Source organism: Apis dorsata, unplaced genomic scaffold (genome assembly GCF_000469605.1).
Source record: "Apis dorsata unplaced genomic scaffold, Apis dorsata 1.3 scaffold_1097, whole genome shotgun sequence".
Lineage (NCBI taxonomy): Eukaryota > Metazoa > Arthropoda > Insecta > Hymenoptera > Apidae > Apis > Apis dorsata.
Window position 1 is genome coordinate 38359 of NW_006264195.1, and position 19877 is coordinate 58235.

The window sequence follows — 19877 nt, forward strand, 5'->3', positions numbered from 1 at the left end:
TATCACAAGAGAGTCGAAAGGCTGTTGGATACCGCAAGGAAAGAGAAAAGAAGCGCGAATGGTTCGTAAAAAGAAGGACGCGGTGGGTTCTATGTTCGAAGAAAGAGAGAGCCGGGGTGGAAGAAGGTTTCGTCTGTTGACGAAGCCGACACGCGTGTTAGGAAAGAAAGGTCGACGCTAGAGTACTCCGAATCGTGGATCGGAGTCGCGACGAGGATGGAATAAGGAAGAGACTGGACGATGTAGCGTAGACGAGAAAGAAAAGAGTTCGAGAGAAAACGAGACGGAAGGGGAAAAAGGAGATGCGAGGATTGAAACGCGGGAGTGAAAGAGGGAAAAGAAAAAGAAAAAAAAATATAAGGAGAGCGAAAGAGAAAGAATGAAAAGGGGAAAAGAGGCCGAGGCAGAGACCTACATATTTCGCGGGGCCAATGAGACGGCGCAATGTGGCGGCACGGTGCTCGTCTGATCTCGGAACGAAGTACAGCGCAGCCAGCCGGCAGAGGGAGAGGGAAGCGAAGGTAGCTCGGCCGAATAGAGCGCTACTCCGTTTCAGTTGCTTACGAGCATTCGCCAGTGAACGAGCTGAATCATGGTTGTCCGTTTCGTAAATAACAACGCGGGTGTCGTGCTCGCGATGTGTCGTACGGTGCTTCTCGTGTTCATTGCCGTTCTTGTTCTTGCTAGCGCTGATCAAAACCAATCGGGACTGAAAGTCGAGAAATTGTACGTGCCGGAGGTATGCGACGCCAAATCAAAAATTGGTGACCAGCTGACGATGCATTATACCGGCACACTTGTCGATGGTACAAAATTCGACTCAAGGTTAGTGACGCATTATTAAATATACTTGTATTTAAAGAGAAACAATAATCTCTTTTTGCATTTCACGCGTGATAAAATATATGATTTTGTTTGTTTATCCTGTCCCGTTAAGAGGTTAAGTTCGATGTTAGTGGTACACGTGTCACGGAATGGAATGTTGCCTATTGCGTGGCCAACATGTTTGTGCTCGAACACGTTTTTTTTTATTCGATATGCCGCTTGTCGAACAGTCAAAGAGCTCTTTTCATTGAATAAATATGCGTTTTATATTCGTTAAACTTCTGGTTTCGGAGCAATGGTTCGAGGAACTGGCGTTCCAGATTCAAACGTTATTTTCATGTAGGTTGCGATGATGTCAACGATATGGGATTCGTTCATAAATTAGAAATGGCTATTTTTAATTTTTCGTCTAATAAAATCAGATTAGGTTAGATTAGATTCAAATTTATTTTTCAAAATTATGTTTTAATTAATATTTTAATGAAATTAAGAAAATAGAGTCAGTATGTTATCTAATCATCTTATTAATATGAATTTAAAATAAAAATAGGGAATTATAATATTATAATATGAATGTTGAAAATTGATTATTATAATATTGAAAATAGATATATACAGAGATAAATCTTGGAAAAAAATGGTGTCGATATAACAAGATTCATATAATTTCTTTGAGAATATTAAATTTTCGTGTCATCATTTTTTTCTAATGATACTTGAGAAACTATCTGTAATTAATCATATTTTCATCAAGGTTCTTATTATCATTGTGATATTTATCATAATATCGTTTATATATAATATTTATATATTTATATATAATGATTTAATGATTGTAATATTTCATTTAATATTAAAACATTTTTTCATAACTATCTTTTTTATGTTATTAATAAACGAAAGTATAGTTGATAGGAAAAATATAATGAATATTCTTTTTCTATATTATTTTTCGAGTTTGAATATCTATTGTAATATAATTTTTATTTTCTACAAAAAAATTGTAATTATTAAACAAACAGTTTTAAGATTCCTACAGTATATTGTTAAATATATCTTCAAGAATATTCCTTATATTAATATAAACTTGCATCACATATTTTATATTTGGAATTGTCTTGTTTCTTATTTGAAAACTTTCCATAATCGATTTGAAATTCGATAACTCGTAGATTTTCAACTTATATATATTTATATTCTGAGAATTCTGAACGAGATTAATTAGATTTGTACACTTCAAAAGTATATTTTCATAATCAAAATTAGCTCATATAGGTTTGTATAATGTCAACGTGGCTCGTGTGGATCTTTACTATCTTTGAGCGGGAAACTTTATATATCGATGATTCATTCGAACATGAAACGTGCTCTCACGCGATTGGATCGTGTATGGTCTGGCAATGCGATCACTGTATACCATAAATAGATGATCCAATCAGTGATCTGTTAATGTTCATGCAAAGTTTTTACTTTTAACTCGTTGGTTACTATTTATGGTATTATTGATGATCAAAGTAATTTACAACAGGTTAATTTTCCATAAAAATCGAATATTCAAATATATCCAGTTATACATGCTAAAAAGTTTTTGTACATTTTATAAAAAAAAATAATATAGGCGGTATAAGTATAAATTATAAGCATAGTATGTCGTGTAATAACATATTCATGTCTTACATGTAAAGTAATATATAAAATAGTTCTTATCATAGACATAACAAATGGAGTGCTTATCCATTTTCTTACCTATTAATATTTTGTACTATCTTAGACAATTTTTTATATAATCTTTGTGAATATGTTTTAAAAAAGTATTATAATTGTGCAAGAAATAAATTTAATAATTTTTAAAATTATTTTTTCACTAATTAAAAATTAAAGAAAAAACATTATGTTTAATTAATATTTGCTTGCATTATATAATTTATATTTTATAATTAAATTTATATGTAAATTCAATGTTTACATCTTTGATTTTCAATCTCTTTATCATAGAATTAATCTTCTAGTAAAATTATAGAATTTTCTTTTTAAAATTTTTATCAATAGCTATATAGTATAGATAATGGAAATATTATTTCATATTACTTTCGAAAATTATAAATTATATTACATTTGCAAATTTTATCCATTAATATAATACGCGAAAATAAAATACACATACAATTACATCACGATACAATTACCGTAGTGCAACATACAATTTTATAATAAACTTTTAAATTTAATTCATTAAATTCAAACAAATAGAATTAAACAAAAGTAAGGATTAAGAGTCAAAAGTTACACATTATCATATGAAAATATAATGCAAGTAAATATTAATTAAACATAATGTTCTGACAATGATGTTGCTAATATCACAACGGGATTTCCCACCTATTTTTTTTTTTTTTTCTTTCCAACGTATACTTTGGAGAATCAGTGGCAAACGCGAAAAGTTAATTACGCTACGATTCCGCTATGATAATGCGAAACAGGCAGGTTCCCACCATCTAAAATAGAATCGTGGGCTCATTATCGGTAACGAGAAATCACGAGGCAAATTGTGGCCTCTCGGCCTTGTCAGAAATCGGATTTGACAGCCGGTTTACTTACGTGCCCCTCTGTCCGCTCCACGAAGTCGTTCGCCAGAATTAATTGCTCCTCGATCCAGAGGTGACAAACTCTCGACCCGGTTGATCGATGGCGATTTTCGCGGCCTAGTGATGTCTATATGGAAACAGCTACGATTCTTGCACGAATATATTTTAATAAAAGTTCAGTAGAAAAAGAGAACAAAGTTCTTTTGGAGACTGATAGGTTCTACTTTTTGATTAGTTTTCCCAACTATGGAGAAAAGTAATTATTAAAGAATATGGTTAGTCGATGTAAACTTTCATTAACATTTTGAGAAATAAGAATACTTACTGTTTTTATAAGTTTTATTTAATTTAAATATATTTTTTCACATTAATAAAGATATTAATTAATTGTTTTGTTAATATTTTTAGCAAAGTATTGTATGCCTATATTTGGCATGACAAATAATTATCTAACAGAGAAAAATTTTGTTTTACGTTTATCTGAGATTATTTTGTCTTTCTCCATAATTGGGCAATGATGTAAATGATAGCTATAAATATATTTTTGAGAAAACAAGATTTGTTATCGTTCGCTTCATTCGATGATAGATTATTTTTTTCGTTTCTATCCTTGAGATATGAGGATTGTTAATATCAGAGGGATAACCTCTAGAGACTGTGAAAAAAGAAACGAAGGATTAATCTTGGAAAAGATAATACTGACTACTTGTTTTATTTCATTTGGTATTTTCTTGGAGTAGTTTATTAGATTAATTGAAAGCTTTATATTCGAGTTTGTACTTTATCTAATTAATAAGTAAATTTCAGATTAAATTTCTTTTCATAAACTTTTTGTAAATGATAGATATATGTTTCAAATCAATCAAAATATAAAAAAATTTATAGATTTATACTTAGATACATTACTTGTTTTCTCTTTTTTTTTAATTATTTTTGTTTCAATAATTTTTATTCTCATAGAGGTGTTTTGTTAATCCTTATTTAAATTTTATTAATACAAACACGACAAATAATCGACGATAAATAATCACAGATGATTATTGAATCATTAACAAATACTCAGTTATCAGATTTCTAAAAATTTATATCGATTAGGGAAAGAAATATTTCTTTCACGATCGATTGAACGTCAAGCTTGTAGAAAAATATCGGTTTCGGTATTAGCGAAATTTCCATCATTTCCAAAGACATATTGGGAAATATTATTTTTCCATACAATTTATTCACGCAAGCGTACGTCACAAAGCAGCTCTTTGTGATTCAAATTCGGTATTACAAGCGAGGATTGGCGTCGAACTCCTTTGAGTTTACAATAACTCGCGAAATTGTATCGCGACTGGATAAATCGTGTTTTCGCCTGTTTTCATAATCGTTCTCTCCGTTTCGAAATCATCGTTTGTTAAAAGTTTGCATCTCCTCGCGGAGACTCGTCGTTATGAACGTTTCCATTTCTTTCTTCACAGTTGTTATGGCGGCTTCGAACTTGCTTTGATGCTCATATTAATTAAAACGTAAAGAAATGCGCACGTCAACCAGACGAATTTCCCTTTGTACCTGTGATACAGATACTTTTCTGCATGTGGCATATAGCTTTTCGCGTTCAACTTTCTTTGCTTCGTTTCGCGTTGTAATTTCGAATGCTTATGACAGAATAGTACGCGAGGTGTAGACTTTTGTTGGATAAAAATGAAAGAGTTTTCTATATTTTTTTTTTTTCTAGTAATACATGTGATACGATCGTGATTATGATGTATCAAAATTAAAAATTGATTGAAGTATTTTTAAATGCTTCAGAGGTATCTATATACATATTTGAGTATTTTTTTTTTATACAATAATATAACAATTCCTTTAATAATAATAATAATATTAAATTTTATTATACAATTTAGATTAGGAAACGAGTATGATCGAAGAAAGATAAATTAGGATAGAAAAATATGTATTATCTTTTAAATAACTATTTTTCATTAATATTTCAATAAAAAATTTTAGATTTGATGTTCAATTTTTTTTCTAAAATAAAAGTTACGCTCGTGTTTTCTCTGATCGTTTTATTCAAGTTCTTTGATAATTAGAATAAATAAAAAAAAAGAAATAATGTTTGATCAAAAATGGTCGCGTTACCACGTCATTATTTCGTGTGGCCGTTATTGGTACCGTTAATCGTGGAGCCAACAGACTAGCCAGGAAAAGTTAATATCACGTTTGGGGGTCATGAGAGAGACTATGAACTATCTCGGTGTATATGGTGTCATAAATAAAATATAATGTTTCCATTATAATAGTTTTTTATATACAAAAATACCGTTTATTTGATATTTTAATTCAAATACACAAACGTAAAAAAAAATTGAAGCTTAGTATTAAAAAATTTAAAAGAGAAATATAAAAATGCGAAAAGAGAAAGTTATTTAACGACCAGATTTGAATGTCTGTGCTCATTCCAAGCCTGAATTAATCCATCGATACACTCTGTTCAATACGTATTGCTCACATTTCCGTCGTGATATACTCGCTAAAACAAGAGGAGAAAATCTGGGTTCTATGAATGAAAAGTTTATATGGAACATATGTCGTATTTTTGTTCATGGATTAATTCGACACGTCGACAAAGTGTTGTTTACCTGTTCCTCGAACAATGTTGCTAACTGCCATAGAAAAATTGGATCCACTCTTCAAAACCTTTTCAACCGATCTGTGAATTCTATCTGGCATTGTACTTATTTTTACGCGTAAACAACGCTTAACGAAAAGTGGGGAAAAGATTGGCTGTCGTTGAATTGAATGCAGAGCGATTCGCGAATCTGTAACTATATTTCGATCTTTTATCAATGATTCAATAGAATAAGTGAAACGTGTATGGAAAAAGTGTAAATGAAAGGAATATATAAAGCTTTTTAATGTTGAAAGAATAAACGAATATTTAACATTGCTTTCGATGATGAGAAATATTAGATGTGGAAATAAATTGAGTAATTTGGAATCCATTTATTGAAACACAATTACAATTATAATTTGTAATATTTTTTCAAATCGAAACACAATTAATTTATAGGAAATATATCGTGATATAATACTGATTATTTTAAAATAATTATGATTGGATATCTCCAATAATTCCATAATTATTTTAACACATATTTCCTATAATTATTATGACAAATTTAAATTCATATAAGGAATCGTACATGATATGATTATTCGTATTAATCCATAATGAATTTTGTTAACATATAAATGCAATAGGAATTTAATACAAAATGACTTATAAAATCTTCATACACATCATTTATATATATCTAATGGAAATATTCAAATCCACATCTACTCGTTTAATCTGCATTTTAACAAAACAATCAATATAGAAATAGGAGAAGAAAATAGCTTAGACATGGAATTAAAAGTAAAGAGTGATCCAAATATTGGAATATAATAGTTCGAAAGCGATGAAAGTAACAAGTACCAAATCTTTGCCAGAATTCATAATGTCTCTTGTATACATTCGCAGTATAAATTTGAATTTCATTTATCTCCATAAAACATCAACTGTCGTGTGCTAGTCTTCTAGCTTCGTAACCCATACATGTACAGCTATAAACTCGCGCAAGCAATTTTCTGCCTTGTTAATTCCCTAATTACGCGTGGCGATTAAACTTCCTTTTTGGGAGCAACGTTCGCCAAACGAAATTGCCAACCCCACCAACGATTTTGACGGGGTCACTGATTAAAGCATCAACTTTTCCAATCTTTAACGACGCGTTTAAACCGTTCCGACGAATCACGAGTATCTTCGACTTACTTAATTGCAAGTATTGAAAAATCGCGGAGGAACGTATCCACACTGATTCATTGTTTCTATGAGAATAAAGCTCTGAATCTCATTAATATCAGGATTTCAAGTAATTTGGTTTTATTTTGACAATAATTCCGTTATTGTGAGACGATTGCGGGAGTTTGATTTCTTTGGATGTAATAAAAAATAATTGGATTAAAATTATGAATATTTGTTTTGTTAGAATGATTTATTTAGTGCAATTCCTTTTGCGTTCAATTTAAGAAATGTATTTCTTTCAAAATTTTATTAGCTTTTTTTTTATTCTCATCTAAAAGTAATAAGAGAGTAATAAGGAATTAGTCAAATTGCATGTTTAAAGAATTTAATAGCATGTATAAATTACTGGTTTTATAGGTATTTTTGTAGTTCAAGTAATATCAAAACAATTTTTAATTTTCAAGTGTGCCAATTAATCAAATTTATGCGAAAAGTTAGTCTGGATTATTTTGTATAACGAAGAAGAGTAAGGATAATACTTTTTTACTTAGAAAGCTATCAGTTTTGTCGTAAATTTACCGTAAAAAATGTTTGTTTAGAAATTTATAATACTTATTTTAAATCAAGCAGTGTGAACAAGCAATTATTCTAATTTAAAAGTATATTCAAAAAAATTAGGATTAGAATTTTTTAGATTTAAAATTTTAATTGAATTAATTAAAATAACTAAGTTTCATTATTACTATTTTTATTAATTACTAAAGTACGTATGAATAATTTGTATTTTCTTTCTTTGCTTTAATTATAGCATATATCCTTTTCACTATACTTCCGCATGTACTTTTCAAATCGTTTATTTTTGCACGATTTTTCCAAATATCCAGAACTTTTTTGATAATACATCTACAAATATTTTATCAAATAAACTCCAGACATTTTCAATTAAATTCGTATTGGTACAATTGTCTAACCATGTACGTATTCATTAGTAATTGATAAAATTTGTAAAAATTAAATTTCATTAAAAATACCGCAAAAAACCTGGTCTCGTTCCAAAAAAAAAAAAAAAAACAATTGGATCGTTTCTGTTTCGCGAATCGTAATAGAGAAGCTGCGATAGATGAGTTGGTGCGATGATTAAAAGCTTTGGGAAACTTTCATCCCGGATATGCTCTTTACCCGTCGATTACTATTCATCCCATACCTCTTCTTCGTCTTCCTATTCCCCTCTCTTTTCACCAATAAGCTTCGCGGTCGACTTGGAGCAGCTGTTTATTGTGCCGCGCTTAGACGTCCCCTTTTCAATGTACACGAGTTACGAGATGGCGCTGTCGCCCATCCATCGACTCCATTTGCCGCGTTTTCGCTAAAGGGTTTAGCTTCTTCTTCCTCGACTCCACGAGCCGAGTTCTCGAGCCCGCCATTTTCCAAAGCAAATCTTCGGTCGTGTCGGTTTTTGTCCCGCCAACATTTCGCTCTGTGCTTTAATGCACCCTCTCCAACCCACGCCCTGTTTCCACCCTTTCCGCCTCGACACGCTCGCGCCCCTTCGTTTATCTCGTCCTCCTCTCTTTTCCACCGTGCTCGCCTCCTATTCCTCGCGATGCAAACGCGAGTTTTCTGAAGCCGAGTTCTTGAATCGGTACCACCACCCAGGTGAACGCGTCTAGTCGTCGATGTGGGCGTGGAAATAAAGGGAAATACATAGGCGATGCACAGGTGAAAAAAATGGGACGGGATCCACCTAGGATTGCTCGAGCGCTGTTCACCGGCAGACCTTTAGATCGCTAACGTACCGTTTCCGCGATGCGAGTGGTTACGTTTGGGACGATGATGTCCCAACGTGTTGGTTGGAACGCCGCAATGGAAGTTTCGCCTTTGTTTTCGATGACACAAAGAATGTGATTTGCATAGGTACACTTTAACGAACGCTTCGTCTCTGTTTCAGATGATAAAAAGAATGCAATTCACTTTTCGAGCAATGATGGCTTTCTTATTTAATGGATATTGATATTCTGTTGTAATTTTCTTATTCTTTTTCGCTTTGTCTTTTCTCAATTCGGAAGAGAATCTGTATATTTGAGGAACAAATATGGTGGTTGTTAATTGAAATGAAAAGATATTATTTAGAAAAGAGGATTGATGAGAAAATTTATAGAAACTTTCTTCATCTCGTTAAGTTTACGTGTCGCAGTGAAAGATTTCCAATAAATAATTTGAACAGCAAGGAATATGTTCGATCTTCTATTTCCAATTATATTATGATACCAATTTAGTTTATAATCTTCATGTTTTAAATTTGAAATTCAACGCTTTCCAAGTTAGAAAGAACCTTCAAGTAGATATAGAAATACTTCTCAATTGAAGCAACAAGTCGAAAATATCTTTGAAATATTCACGAAGCATATTCTAGAAGCATAGCTACTTTTTTTTTAACTGTACACACGTTTCCTCAGATATCAAATATTTATCAATCTATCCTACTATCAATTTATTCTGAGTAAATATGTAAATTGTACGCACGGCCATTGTACACAACATCCTTTGAACGATGCAAAGAAGTTGAATATTGAAACGTGTGTCGCTTTATTCTTCTTCGAGTTTCACAACTGTTTCCCTTTCTGTATTTCTTCGTTTTCTTATCACACTTTTTCTCCCTTACCTTCTCGTTTATCTGCCCGAACAATTGCCGGGTTAAAGGTCTGGTTTATAGAAGTTATGACTGTCTCGGTTTTATATTGTACAGCCGTCCGTTTCTTGGTTCCCTTGGATTCTTTCCGCTTCGTCTCGCGATTTACGCATACACATCAAGATATTTATGATTATGCAAAGTCTCGATTTAAATTGTTTTTTTATTAATAGTGAATTGTTGCAAAATATCCGTGAAGTTTATAAATGCATCGCATTAATGAAATTTTTGAGTAGGGAATTTATGATATTTTTGTTTAATATCGTAGTGTGTATATCGTTTCTTCTTTATAATTCTGAAATTGAAAAATTGTTAAAATATCTCATAAACAGGATCATTGTAATTTAATTTTAAATTTTTCTCAGAAAGCAATGGAAATTTCTATTGTGCATAATTAATTAATACACGAGACCAAAGGTTTCGAAGTTAAATATTTATTTTTCGTTAAAAATTCAATTATCATTTTAAATTATTTAAATAAATTATCTTCGAATGTAAATTTATTATAGTGATTTTTCAAAAAATTTAAATTTCAAAAGAGTTTAAGAAATTAATATACTTTTTACTATTTTATTATAAATTTCGCCATTGTTACTTAAAGATAAATAAAAGTGTAATATTTTCTTCTCTTTCAAATCACTTTCTTCTAAAATTAGATTAGACCCAGTTATTGTAGAAGGAATAAAATAATTTCTACAACAAATATTAAGTCAAATAAGATACCGCTTGCCATAATGCCACTTGTGCATCACTGATGCATAATTCCATCTAGCTTATTTAATCGCATTTGCTGCGTATCTGTATATCGATTGAAATAGAACAGCTTAATATCGACAGGTTTAACCGAGCGCGTTACAGTTTGATTCGAAATACCACGAAAATGAAACACGTAGAGCCGGAATGAAACCGGATGTCCAGGAACGTGCGATAGTTGCTGCTTGTCGAGATTGCAACGTGCGCGATGCGCCTTATCTTCTCTCGTTTTGTTCACGATTAAATCTTGGACGAGATTGGAACGCGTGACTAAAACGATCAATTCGGTCAGATTTAATAATTGTTTCGATCGCGTATTGGAAGATTATTTTAACAGGAAAATTAATCTGAAAATTTTTATTTCAATCAAGTAACGAGTTCAAACGTTGATTCAACGTATTCTTGATATATAATAAATAAGAAAAAATTCTTCTCGCTTCTTTCACTTTCAACATCGTCCTCACAACTCTTCCACTTTCACTTGGAATAAAATATCAGCAAATATATCCAGAATTTCACTATATTCTATACATATTTAAAAGATATCAAATTGGTAAATAAATCAAGTCATCTCGATGATTAATATTCTTAATTCCGTTTTAAACTTATAAAAACAGCAAGTGTACAAACAGTAGAAACAATGTAAAAACAACAAATATACACAAATATACACAAATATAACATTGTTTCTCTCTCTAAACGACGAACAATAAAAGAATTGTCGGTTACAAGCGATGAAAAACACGAAGACACGTTGTAAATCAATCTCACTTCCTTACTTCTTCCGTAATATTCCTCTACGTAAAATAGAGACGATAGATAATATTTCGCATCGTGAATCATCGATATTTATTTACGCGCTATCGCGTGACACGATTGAAAATATTCCACCTATCGTGCATTTCCATCTACGTGTACTGTTCCATTAGCGGATATGCAACGACGAAGCACGGCTTAAATGTCTCCACCAAGTGAAACCACGCATATCTGGACGACGCATAACGAAGGGAATCCGATCGGATATTAACAGAAATCCGACGCTTATTCCGTTATACAATGCGCATTATCTGATTTTATCCTGTCCACGGTTATCGGCCACGATTCGACAGATTAGATACGATTCTATCATCGATAGGATGGGGCCGTGTTCATCGAATCGATACGGATATGGAACAGGTGGAACACCGAGTCGATTCGTGTTCCACCTGCAAGATAACTCGTTCTTGTAATTGGCAGGCTGTGTATCATAGAAATTTCGGTGGTGATCGATGAAGGTTGACCGCCGTTTGTAAATGGGTCGTATCAATTTTGCGTAGCGCTTCCCGGATTGATCGAGTTGACCAGTTGTTAGCGGTGTTTCCCTTGTTTGGGGACGAGCTGTAACGGGGCCTCGCGGTGATAGAAAATTAACGAAGCATGCCTCGAACGAAGGGAAACTTGCCAGGTCGGTGTTAATAGCTCGAAACTAAGGGTTTCCGGAATTTCGAGCATCGCGTCCGCGGAATTTATCCGAGAACGAATATTAATTTTCGCCGATTGAGTTTTGGGAATTCGTCGTTGCTAAGATTCTGTTCGATTGGGCCAAGTATAGTCAATCAAAAAGTATTCCAATGGTAATTACCTAACAATCTGATTTTAAGCTGATGCGTATTATGGAAAATTTTCTTAAATATAAATCAACTCTCGAATTTTTGTTCATGTCACATGTAATTTCAATTGGGAATATTTTTTATAATAGGATAATAGAAAATTAAAATTTGAATATTTTATCTTCAAGAAACGAAAATAACACAGTGGAAGTTTAAGGGTTGATTTTGTCTGTTCGAAATAATATTCCATTAATAAAAAAGTTCCATTCACAATGTTTCGTAAAATAAAATTATTTATTCACTTTGATAACGCGATTTAAAATTCATGTGAATATTTTTGCGACTGTATATATATATTCAAATAACAAGAAAATATTAAAATGACGAAAAGTTACTTTTGACTTTGGAAAACTTCAAAGGGTTGGCGCATACGAAACTTTGTTTCTTTGGAGAGTGAATTTAATAATAAACTGATGTCGTTAAATTTTGTTTTACTATTAATTGTTATTACTAAACTACTGACAAGAAAAGATCTCGACGCAGAAAATAATAAACTCCCATTGTCCGCGTTTTCTCTTCCCGAGAAGAAAAGTTTTCGTCACGGAAGAAAACGTAGAAACGAGTCGATGCACTAGAATAAAAGTTAGCCTTCCCTTATTCTCTGTTTTATGGTGTAATTGATCATCTTCTTGCATCTGTCGCGTGACCTATTTGCCCAGTAATGATGAAAGTTTCTCGATCCACGGTTCGCATTTCCCGCAAAAACTGCCCGCTTCTTGTCATTTCCGATCGAGTTTCGAGTATCCATTAGAAGTATCGTGAAAGCATCGAGGTCGATCCAAACAGTGGAAGATGAATGGATCGATGAAAATCCTATAACTATTTGGATATTGTCACAGTTTCACTGCTTATGAGATTATCGTGTTGCAGAGATTGTATACGTGATAACTCGAATCTTGCAAATCATTCGTTTAAGAACTATAATTGGTTTATCACGGGAAATGATAAAAGTATAGAAATTTCTGGGCGAATTAAATTTATTATGCCTCTTTCAATTATTTTCACACGTAAATTTATTTCATCTTCTGAATCGTACGTATAAATTTTATATGTGTAATATAGTATATGCAATATGCATATTGCCATGCATAATATATATACAATCTCCCAAGGGATATCTCGTAGCATTAAATAAAAAAAAAAGAAGGGAAGGAAAGAAAAATAAGAAAATTATTAATTTATACTCCACGAATAGATTATCCAAAATCATATAACATAATAATTATTAATTAATAAGTAATATAAACAATAACACAAATAGGGACCCTATAAAATTTCCATAAATGTTACAATAATTCACATTTATATGTACCCTAACTCTCTCTGTTATGCTTCTAATCAGAATTTATCCCGATTCTGTCGCGTTGCCTTAGGCCTTAAACGGGATGTTGTTAATTCAAACTTAATTTATGAATCCCATCCCAGCGTGTCCGTTCACACAGTTGCTTTTATTTCGCGGGCTAATGATCGCCACTGCCTCTGTCTTTCCGGCAAAGTTGAAGTTTCCGGAAGTAGTGTACCGCGGTGTGTTTTAGTTTAAATGAAACGCGGAGATATGTAAGTGAGGGGGTGGAGAGGGAGGGGGGCGGTTGCGGGAGTGGCGGCTAAATTAATGCGGAATACGTCTGTTCTATGCGGATGGGCCGTCTTTCAAGTACACGCTCGACGAATACACCCGTAAAATACGTACAACTGGGAGTAACGACAGAGAAACAGGCAGTCAGATACAGGATGAATTGCTGTATCTGATGCTAGATACGCGCCAACGATGAAATTAGATTATTAAGGCAGTATCGATTATTGATAAACTGTGGCCGCTTTCGAGAAATTAGAATAAAAATGGTTGAAATTTATCAGATTGTAATTTTGCATATCTGATTGATTAATGATTAAATATAAAGAATGGATACATTAAATGTATTTAATAGAAGAAAAATAAAGATATAATGTATTGCCGCTTTGATAAAAGAAGAGGGAGAGCTTGAGTTGAAATAATTTTTATTTATTGTTCGTATTCCTTGTTTTGTGGAATAGTATATTGTAAAATTCTCTATCTCAAAAATATTTAACGTGTAAATCGAGGGATGGGAAAGTTAGATTACTATAAAATTCAAAAACTTGAAATTCGAAATGAGATTTTAAAGTTTAAACTTGAAACTGGAAACTTGAAATTTGAAAATTATGAAATTCTACGTAAATTTTCCCCAAGTCCAATACAAACATTAATCGATGAATAATATGCAAAAGTTTCCTTGAATAAAATTCATGTGAAAACAGCAACTTTCGTTTAACGAAGCTAAATATTGAAATTCTTAATTTGATACTCTCCCTTCATAATAAAACGAGAATAAGCTAAAGGAAATGTTTACATCCCAAGCTTCCATCAGAATCAATATCTTGATCGAGAAGTAGTACACCGCGTTTGGAACTGTTATTGTAACGTGATTTATACTAGGAAAATATATATTCAATCGGATACTCTTTCGACGAGCAAAGTTATTTTTCGTCTCATTTTTTAAATAATGAAACAATTAAAAGCGTAAATCTGCGATTTAATTAAACTTAAGGAATTAATCACAGTTTGGTTAGAAAAAAAAATTTACTTCTCGTTGTGTATTCGATAAATAATAAATGAGAAAAAGGATCAAAGAAAAAATTTCTTTCCTTCGGAGAAGCGAACACTAACGAATCGTCTTAAATCGACAATTCATTTTGAAACTATATATATCGAGCTCTCGAGGCATTTTATTGTGGATTATCAGAAAGATTTTGTCGGTGCAGCTTTTTTTTATTTTTTTACATCGATGTTTTCTCCACTGACAGGCGTGCTATAAAAATTTGACACGTATTTCTCGCGCTGAAACCAACTCTGTCGAACGAGACCGGCACAAAAGCCCGAGCTCTCACGTTCGAAAGAGATTCCATTTTGATTAAACAATAAAATCCAGCGTTAAATTTCACCAACGGAGTCGCTCCTCTTCGGTTTCTTTCATTAAAATATTTCTTTCTTTCTCGGTTTCACTGCAGTGAATTTCATTATGGAGAATAGAACTGGCAGAATAATAAAAGTGAAAGCAAGGAAAAGAAAACATTCTCCGTAAAGAATAAACTTTTCGAAGAGTAAACTCTTGCTTTTGTATGGAATACTTTTAAGTATTTTTATCCGAGAATTTTCGCGTATCGTGCATATTATTGTGAGAATAAATTATTTCATACCTTGCAGTAATATTTCAACGGTATTTTGTTCAATAATATCAAATACTTTTACGAATAAGAAAAAAGTGATTATTATAAAGATATTAAAATACAACGAACTAATATTTATACTGCAAATTTCATACAGAAAATATATCACATTACGCTAAATTATGCAAGATAAATGCATATAAACAATCTTCTCTTGAACGCTCTAAACTATCTTGTTATTTACAAAGTTACTTAATCTCGTTACCGTGTTAATTAATCCACTTAAGGAAAATAATCGATGCGATTATCCATCCATCCTTCATAAATTATACACCAACTACTACTAACAGACAAGCTTCGAAATGAAAAGTACAAAATAGAAAATAGAAAATCTTCGAACCATTGATCTCGTTTTCTTTTAAAAATTTCTTCTCGATCCCCTCCTCTTCGCGTTTCTTAAACTTGCTACACAAGAGAGAGAAAGAGAGAGAGAGAGAGAAAAAGAAAAAAAAAAATAAAAAGAACTTTTTAATTTTCATCACCCCTCCTGAGTAACGTGTCCCCTCGCCAGTCACGCAGCAACGTTAAAAACTTCTCGATTACCCCTTTTCACCCCGGTCGCATCAGGAAACCGATGCACGTAACCCCGTTCCCATTCACGAGATCAATTATTCGCGCGCGAGCAAGTTGGCCGACGCAGGCCCATAATTTTCCCGTGTTTGTTCTAGCCACAACGTAGCCGAAGCAACAGCGTGTTCGAAGGTGTACGTGCACCCCTAGCCTGTTTAGCGTGCAGACCACGAGCCCCCCCTCTAGTCGATTACCTTGAAAGTTCATTCGTGAACGCAAGGGTGGCGGCATCGAAGGGCCGATAACGAGGAGGCAAGGCACGATAGCGTTATCGTTCTTGGTGAACCTTCGTCCTTCCCTCCTCCCCTCCCCTCCCGTATATAGACTCGTTCTGAAGTGTGTTCGTAGCGTGCACCCGTTATCTCGTCGTGCACGGCTTCCTGGCTGGGGACTAGCATCCAAGAGACCGCCAACCACGTGCCCGGTATACCGTGGAAGAGCTGTGGTCATCGGTGTCTTTTATCGAACGTTACATGATTCTTTCTTCCTGTCAGAATCTTACTCTTTTTTTTTTTTTTTTTTTTTTCCGTTTCTCTCTGGTGGCTGATAGTTTTTTTCTTCTAGATTCCCTTGATAATAAAGTTTATGGTATTTATGGCTATTAATGGTATTGCTCGAGTTGTTATTGTCTATCGTTGATAGAATGATGTTATTCCTGTAAATTTGATAAAAATTTGTCAATATTTTATCAGTATAATATGGAGCACTTCTTCCATGATTTGTAAGAGACTTGCATTATTGCTGTGTGTCATCTACATTTTTCAATTTCCATATTCATGAAGGCGCAACTTTGATTTATACTGTATAATAAAAAAAGTTTTCGTTTCTCATTTACTATGCTTTCCACAGTATGTATATTTTCAAACACGTAAACTATGAACAAGTCATCCTGTGACAGCAATATAAATATTGCGTGACTTTCATACTTTTATACTGACACCATTTTTTTTTTTTTCTTTTTCTAAATCATATATGTAAATTCTTTCATCGCAAATGCAATTCTGAACAAAATTAATGAATAATAATATATTCTTCTGCATCATATTTCAAATTTTCTTTAATAATAAATATACCATTATATAATTATTTCATTTACATTCGTCCAAAGGAAAATAAAAAGTTGAAAGCTCGTCGCAACGCGCGTATGCGCGCATTCCATCTTCAAAAATTCTTTCCCTTCCTATCAAATATTTTAGAATAATCTTCGTTTTTCATTTATTAAAGATTACGATAATCTTTCCAATCCACATTTTTCCAAAATTAATTCGATTACTTTCGAGTAATCTCTCATGTAAGTAGATAAACAATCGAATCTATATATAAGCATTGGAGCCACTATCGAGCATATTCCATATACGCGAAACAACTTCATCGAGCGTGGCAGTAATTCGAGCGTGCAGTAACGGTTTTCATCTAGATATGCGGATTGAACGACCATACGATGCACTTTAATTCGATACTGTCAATTTGGCGCAAATTTCAATTACCGATACACGATCAAGAAATGATTGCTCGCGATAACGCGTACCCTATCGTGTATATATAATCGTAACACACCCCCGAAACAGGGGTACGAATTTACATTTTACGAGCGGGTAAAATGGAAACAGGCATTTATTTTTCGATACCCCGATTCATATTTATGAAACGAGGGTATGTACGTGATCGTGTACACTTTTTCAATGCATATCAAACGTACATAGTAAGTAATTAAACGAGTATTAATACTGAGTGATGAAACGCCGGTTTCTTTTTTTTTTTTTTTTTTTTGTGTCAAAGCGCCTTGTCCGCTTTGCGGCAAGTATTGATATCTCGCAATTAATTTTCCTTACGATGTCAACGATGTCGCGCAACGGCTAATTGTCTTTCTATCAACATAATAGAGTACGTAGTAAAGCGGCGGGCCATCAGTAAGCACGATCGTCAGAATATTCTACGAGGCTTCACTGTGTATTTTACGCCGTGTATTCCGCTCTGAAGACGCAGACCTGAACGTGACAAGATAATTACCACGCCGTGAAATGTATTTACCTAATCCTCGATTGCAACTTCGCTGGAGCTAACTTACGTTGCCACGATTACGGTCCCCTAACAATGTTTTCGCATCGTTTGTGCAAGATAGGAGAACTTCATTTTCGAGAGGGAGGGGAAAGATATATTAATACGAAAGAAACGAAAGAAACTTTGAATGAACGAGAATTAATTGTTTTATTTGGGGTAGATATTAAATATATATATTGGGAGAATAAAAGAAGGGTTCTTAAGAATCGATGAAAATTACGTGGAAATATTATTTAAGACAAGGGAAGGTATTGTAAAAATTGGTATACAATGTTTGGTTCAGAGAGTTTATCTTCTTTTAGGATGTGAGATTTTGATCCTTGATTTATTGGTAAGATTAAATTATGAATTTTGATTTTCAAGTTTCTTTTGGCATATTTTCTATAACTCCTTCTTTGCTAAGATTTAAGAAGAAGTCATATAATTTCATTATTAAGTTCGAAATTTTGTTGTCTTAGAAAAATTGTAATATATTTCTAATTTTTTTTTCACGAGTTATGAGCATTCAAGTTCGAAATTTTATCGTGTCTCGAGGTTTACTCGAAATAGTTGAGGATGTATAATTGTGGTTTCAAAGTCGGAGAATTCTACTTCCTGCGGGTCATTAGTACTCTTACCGACGATTCCAATGTTAGGAAGTTTGTAGTCCCACGGTTAAACTGTAATTGCATTAACCTTCTTTGTGTACTTCGTGGCCAATCCTATGGTTCTGGGTTAGGAAATTTGGAATTCCATGATATCAGAGCGTAGGTATCGCTTGGTAGATAGTATCTCAATATTTTTCAGAGAATTTACACAAAAATTTCGAGATAAATCTTACGACCCTAGATTTATGATTTCAATAACGATATCATAAAAATCTATTAAATTTATTTGAATGGTACACGCAACATTACACGCTCATGAATTAATATTTTTCAAATTCATTCAATTTCAATTAATACATTAATATTTTCCACTGTGATATAATGTTAACTTTAAAAAAGAGCAAAAGTTGCATATCCTTGATCAAACTTTAACCGCAAACACATTATCAGAGACTCAAGCACGAAAAAGGAATATCTTTCAGGATCCAATTATTTATTTATCGCGATAAAATTTACAAAAAGTAGCAGCTGACTTTGTGAGTTTGTATACAATGTCCTCGAATAGGAAGAAAATTTATTTAATATATTCGATGCTGATGACGCGTTATGGATCCTCTGAATATGGAATGATATGAATGAATATGGAAGGTGGAAAAGAGTTTTCTAAATATCCATTTTTCACGTTTGATACGGGCGATTTATCGATATAATATATATATATTTTACAATCGTCTTTCGATCAAAAAATCGAAATCATCTCGCAACTTTACAAAACATCTCTTCAACTTTAGCCGCCACATCGAACGCGGCGTTATTAACATTAATTAATCTATATCCAAGTTTTATATTTTCAAACATATCTTATGTAGAATAGCGAATTCGTAGAATTTGTGCGGCGATAAGACGCGTTATAGTTTCTAATTGTCGAGGAATAATCACGGGCACAGTTACTCAGACGGTAATGGGGCGGTATTGGCTTAAAGAGCCAATTTGTAGTCGGAAGTGCAGATGTGATATTACGATACGTTTCCATTAGTATGAACTGTACATATTCGCCCGCGGTGAGCGTTACATTAAACGCAATTTGCAATATTCATTCAACCCATCCAACCCACACCAACGGAGAGAGAGAGAGAG

General features: G+C 33.0%; 1 protein-coding gene across 2 annotated transcripts in view; it reads left to right on the forward strand.

Moving 5' to 3' along the window:
• The first annotated feature begins 459 nt into the window (after nt 1-459).
• The window catches only part of LOC102674056 (FK506-binding protein 2), a 103993-nt gene continuing 84575 nt past the window's right edge, over nt 460-19877 (forward strand). The window contains exon 1 of one of the 2 annotated variants that reach the window (XM_006624705.2): nt 460-825. In XM_006624705.2, the coding sequence (XP_006624768.1) occupies nt 593-825 (233 nt within the window). In that variant the 5' untranslated portion in view covers nt 460-592. The remainder of the gene's footprint in view (nt 826-19877) is intronic. The other variant, XM_006624706.2, reaches the window with a different exon arrangement.